The sequence below is a fragment of the Miscanthus floridulus genome, chromosome 3 (genome assembly GCF_019320115.1).
Source record: "Miscanthus floridulus cultivar M001 chromosome 3, ASM1932011v1, whole genome shotgun sequence".
Classification (NCBI taxonomy): Eukaryota; Viridiplantae; Streptophyta; class Magnoliopsida; order Poales; family Poaceae; genus Miscanthus; species Miscanthus floridulus.
In genome coordinates, this window is record NC_089582.1 from 125,749,129 (window position 1) to 125,754,731 (window position 5,603).

Here is a 5,603-nt window from a genome sequence, read left to right on the forward strand (position 1 = left end):
GAGGCCTGTTTTAAATACTGGTAGGGGATTGGCTACAAATGAATGATTCTGCTTGCAACTATAGTGACACTTATGGCCATTGCCGTGGTGATAATTTTAACGAGTTAACCATTCTGCATATACTCTGCTTTTGATTAGCAATCTATTTAGTGATTACTGCAGTCCTTTCTGGTTTGCCCTATGTGTATCCCTACAGTTTAGCTTTGGTTCAGTACATCCTAAACATGCTGTTTTGTTGCCTGTGGACCTCTTTATTTCCTGTATTGGTTTTAGCATGTGTATTAAAAGGAGTTTCATAACTATTTGATGAACTTGGTTGTGTGACAAGTACTGTAACGGTCCATAGACAACCAACATGCTTATCTGTTTTGACACCATATTTGTTTCCGATGAAATCAGAATCTTGTCTGGTTGATATTTAGCCTATGTCCGATTCTATTGCTATTGTTTCGTTTTGTCTTCAGCACATTGTTTCCTCTGTATTATTGGCAATGTCTAGTAGTCTGAGGTTATGTCATCTCTTGAGAGAGTATTCCAATGTTCTACCTTTTCTTGTATGCCCTACCACATATGGCTGTTCTATGTCTGTCCTGGCAAATTCAATAAACTCTTGCTGCTGTCCAGGTGATGGCAGATTATGGTTACAGCATTGAGCACATTCTCATGGTTGATATCATCCCTGACGTTGCTGTTCTCAAAGCGATGAACGATATAAATGCAGGTATTGTGCCATTTCTGTACATGTGAGAATTGCCTCCAGGTTATACAGCTTGATGTAGCTTGTGAAATGTTTGCTGAACTCTGCAGTGTTCTTATTAAGTTAAAACTTTCTGGTGGTTTTATGCTATATTCTGTAGACATGCTATCCTACCAATCTGACAATGACCATTCCAGATTACCATCTCCTACATCGAAGAAGCCCACCACGAGGAGAGGCAGGTTTGCAGCTTGCAGATTACGGGTTCACGTGTACATGCTTGAAATGCCAAGAAGACAGATCGGTCTGAAAGGGTATCTTTGTTTGAATTCTGCGGCATTTGTTGAAAGATAACGGGTTTTGGATCTTTTGTCTACTGTGTAACAGTGTTGTGCAAATCTGACAGATTTGCAATACAAAAATCTGTCATTTTTCTTGGCTGATGTGTCAGCTGTTGATTTGTCAAAAATTTGACAGATTTTTTGTTTAAGAATCTGTCAACAGATATGTAGACAGACCCAAAAATATATATATCTCAAAGAATGGACAGTGAAATTCCTTGCAGGGTTTCAAAAGGGATACACTGTTCCAAACAAACTACAACACAAAATTGTGTAATTCTGCAAAATCAAGTAAAAGACAGGTAATGAGATAAATGATACTTGTTCTAGGCGACCAGCTGTTTCTTGCTCTTCTTCAGGCAGTTGCTTCTTTCTCCTGATTTTCTTCGCTTGGGACTGCACATTTCACCATCGCTGTCTCGCTCCTCGTCCCCTTCAATAGTTCTACTCTTCTTTTTCTTCTTTTCTTTTCTGGCATATATTTCACCATTAATATCGCTATGGTCGACCACTCTAACTTGTTCTTCGTCCTCTTCAATTGTTTTACTCTTCTTTTTCTTCTTTTCTTTTCGTACTTGAGCCTCAGTCTCATCCTCCGTAATTGTCTTACTCTTTTTCTTCTTCTTTTCTTTCGGGACTTCAGCCTCAGCCTCCACTGAAGACTCCAGTTGCTTGGATTTCGTCTCTCCAGGCTCTATGGCAATAATAGTGTTAGCATAGGACCACGTAGATGTCCTTGGAGGAAATGGGATTTATGAGTAATGCCATTTTCAGGTCTACAAGGCTAAAATGGTTCTAGTGGCAAAAGGGGGGGCTGCCATCTCAACCACCATGTTATTCAGGATATGTGATTGTTAAACATTGCCTATAGTTTAACTTCTTCTAATCTTCTAAACTAAGAAAATGCATTTGAAACTACAAACAAGAAACAATTGGTGAGCAGTGATAACTGTTGTGGATAGATAATAACCTTCAACAGAAAAATGTGAATCAAGGACCACAGTTGTAAGATGCTGCTTCAGAAAGACCTGCACGAGAACAAGACAACTAGTTAATAATGGAAATAGCTCAAATATATTAGAAATAATTCATTTACATTGAAGTAAAAGTTTGAAACAAGTATACTATCAACTGTCAGTGACCAAGTTACTACATTTTGTTTTGTCAAATAAAATGGAGGCCCAGAATTAGATCGCAATGCAGTAAAACAAAATTAACTCCAAGATATGCTTGAATGGTATGTCAGCACTCAGCAGTTCTTGAACTTACAGCGGATAGCAACTGTCTTGTGTTTGTGTCCCAGATACGTAAGTAGCTATCCAGTCCTACAAAGACAAACATTTCCCGAGTTATCCATAATTCTGAAACTTGATGTTTTAATTCGTAACAGAAACTATCTCGAATGCCAAGTGAAACAGGCATCCCAGTAGAAAGAAATGAGCCTTTCTAGAGGTAGCCTCACCGCAAGATGCTATCAAAGGTAGCTCTGGATGCCTAACAATAGATCTAATACTTCCACTGCATTTGCCAATATAGCATCCCAGCAATTTCCCTGAAAAAAGGGGGAAAATATTGATTTTGCAATTTTAGTAACAAAGAAAAATCAAAATAATAATAGTGATAATAAAGCTATCAAATGGTAGCTCATCATCGCTTGCACATGTGAATATGTGATTCTTTCAACAGCACAAACATGAGGGTATCTGTGAACCTGTGCAAGTTACATATATCAAACCATTCTCTTCCTGTTACAGTGTTACTGATAACCTATTTTCTATCCTTAACTACCATCTAAACAACAGCTTTATATAAATTATCATAGCCCATGTTCAGCCTGCCCACAATGTGTCAATGTGTATTCCTATCAATACAAATGTAGGTCAGCATTGATTTAGTTGTAATACCACTTTAGCTGCAGATTACTGGCTAGCTGGAGAAAAAAAGGTACCAACAGTGGAACAGAAGGTGCATTGCCAATTAAAACCATCCAACATTACAAAAAAAAGGAACTAACAACATCCTAAAGAATGTATCATATGATCAAGTTTTCAATTCTGTGTTTAAGAAGAGGATAACATATAGCAGCATGCCAGCACACCATACCTGTTCTCATGTCAAAGGAAGCAAGATCCCCTGTTCCTGTGCCAATATAGACATCATGCCCATTCGGATCAGCAGCAACTGCCTTGATTGGTGACTCCCTGAAATCAACAGAGATGGCAGGTCTTCTTTGCAATGCAGTATCATACAAGCGGACCTGAAAAAAGGTAAACGCCATTCGCATAAAAATGCTCAGTATCATCATCATTGCATTAGCAAAATACGGAGGTATACCAGTGTCTTTACATGAACATGCCTTGCTAACCTACTGCCTACAAGACCGTAATGACATAAGTGCAATAAATTGCCTTTTAGTCTATATAAGCTACGACAGAATACAGTATAACCCCCCAGTCAGTTAACAGATGCCTGAGTCACCAAGTGTGTTGTAAAGGTTGATGCGAGGACCTGGTTAACCATTTTATGCAAAGCACGGATAAAAGTAAGAAGGATGTTAGCTATCTGTAGGCCTGTTCCATTTGCAGTATGGCTTTGGGCAAGTTCTTAGCTTGGCATATTAGATACACAACTTGAAAAATATCATGCATTTAAACCAACACACATGAACTTCGAAGCAGAAACTAGCATCCTTGCAGTTCAGGCACATGATAATTTACAACAACAACAAAACCTGTCAGTCCCAAACAAGTTGGCATAGGCTAAGATACATGATAATTTATTTGATCAAAATATGTTCAATCTCTTGGGAGTTTTTCCTTGCCATAGCAAGAGATGCAGACATCAGTTTACACTACCTGATGATTATTTGTACAGGCTACAATTTTACGATGATCATCCTTGCACAAGAAGGTTCCAGCAGTGAACCAAGGTCGAGCGAATATACCAAGACTGTTTGCTCGGGGCTTCGGATGAAACAAAGAAAGAAAACCATTTAATAAAGGATGAAGGTCTTCTGTATTAGTATCAGAGAGAAATAAACAAAGTCAGTCAATGAGTGCTTACAGATTTAGCAGACCATGTCTTACTACAAGATGTGATATCCCACAAGTTCACTTCTATACCTTTCCTACAACAAATGGAGCCATTATTTCTGGAAGTTAAAATTTGCTTACAGATTTTCATGTCAAATAGCAAAAATGCTGAACAAAGGCAACAATGTTTCAAATGCAAATTTTGAACTAAAGCAGATAAACCCTGTTTCAGGTTCTTTAAACTCACCCTCCAAACATCACATAGCTTTCGCCATGATCAACTGAGCAAAATTGCACATTGGCCCCACTGCACACGTCCCATGTGGCTGATGGCCCAACATCTGAGCCCGAAGCTGCATTTTCTTTCGTGATGGACCTTATAGAAGCTTTCCCCTGCTCCGAGCAGGCAAGAAACGTTCCTAAGCTGCAATGCACAATTGGGTCAATATAACTCAGCCACCAGCTAATAGCATGAACTAAGAACCTAGAATGACAGTAGGTGGAACAATTGCAGGATGAAAATTTACATCGAGTCTGAAGCCTGCCTTGTGAAAAGGTGCAATGCGGCGAGGGGATCACCTTCAGCGCCACCATCATTTGGTGCTGGCCCCACGGTCTTGACAGCAGCCAGAGCATCCCCATTCAAGGGATTCAGCAACTCAACCTACACGAAATCACCTAAATCACACACTATTGGGCACAGCAGGCAATGAGCGCCTCAATTCTAGGAGCAGCGGCTACTCACCACGCCGTTCTTCCTCGCCACAGCCAAGACCTGCAGAAGAGCGGCACATAAACGCAAATTAGATGCACGCCTTGATTTTACCAATGAATCTGATAATAAAGCCTCAGTCCGCAAGGAGGCACGGGAAGGGATGCTCACGGGGTCGGCGGCACGATCGGCGAGAGAGGCAGCGACGATGGCGCGGGAGGCGTCGGGCGCGCCCCACGTCTCGACGACCTTGGCAGCGCCCGCCGGCTTCGCGTGGGCCTCGACGACTGCAACCGGCGGGGAAACGGGTAGAGTCAGTGCTACATAGCAGCGCGAAGAGGACGAGGGGGCAAGCGGCGGAGGGGAGGGGGGAAGGGTCGCGGGCTACCTTTGACGAGGCCGAGGATGTCGGTGGTGATGGCGCGGAGTGGCGGGCAGCCGGGGCTCTCCACCACGGTGGTCCGCGGCATCCTTAGCTCCGCGTTGCTTCGGCTCGCCGGCGCGGTGGAAAGGGGAAGGAGGAAAAGTTTTTGGGGCGAGCAAGTGTTTTTCTAGGGTTTTACGACGTGCCGTGCCCGGGCGCCGCCGAACTGTGATACCGCGCGGCGCGGTGGCGGGGCGGGGGCGTCAGCGCGTGGTCCCTTGCCAACTACAGTACATGGATTTTGACGGGCCGGGCCGTGGAAAAAGCCGGTTGCGCTAGAGTTTCAGCCTGGTCAGGTCCACATACACCCACAACATTGCATCATACAGTTTGTGCATGCACTTTGAATACAGTACTGAACTTGAGTAAGCATTTTTTTTTCACCATTAAAAATAAC

At 42.5% G+C, this 5,603-nt stretch overlaps 1 protein-coding gene across 2 annotated transcripts; it reads right to left on the reverse strand.

The window, feature by feature from the left end:
• Positions 1-1,163: 1,163 nt before the first annotated feature.
• LOC136546813 (uncharacterized) lies at positions 1,164-5,390 on the reverse strand. Of its 2 annotated transcripts, none has more exons than XM_066538784.1 (12): positions 5,171-5,390; positions 4,954-5,069; positions 4,816-4,845; positions 4,616-4,734; positions 4,318-4,494; positions 4,102-4,165; positions 3,894-4,001; positions 3,142-3,295; positions 2,501-2,590; positions 2,308-2,363; positions 2,009-2,066; positions 1,164-1,732 (listed from the first exon to the last, which is right to left on the reverse strand). In XM_066538784.1, the coding sequence occupies exons 1-12, from the start codon at positions 5,250-5,252 to the stop codon at positions 1,365-1,367; spliced, it is 1,422 nt and encodes a 473-aa protein (XP_066394881.1). In that variant the 5' UTR covers positions 5,253-5,390; the 3' UTR covers positions 1,164-1,364. The 2 variants fall into 2 exon arrangements, with proteins under 2 accessions (XP_066394881.1, XP_066394879.1); XM_066538782.1 differs by having other exon boundaries at positions 1,165-1,732; positions 4,598-4,734.
• Between the last annotated feature and the right edge of the window lie 213 nt (positions 5,391-5,603).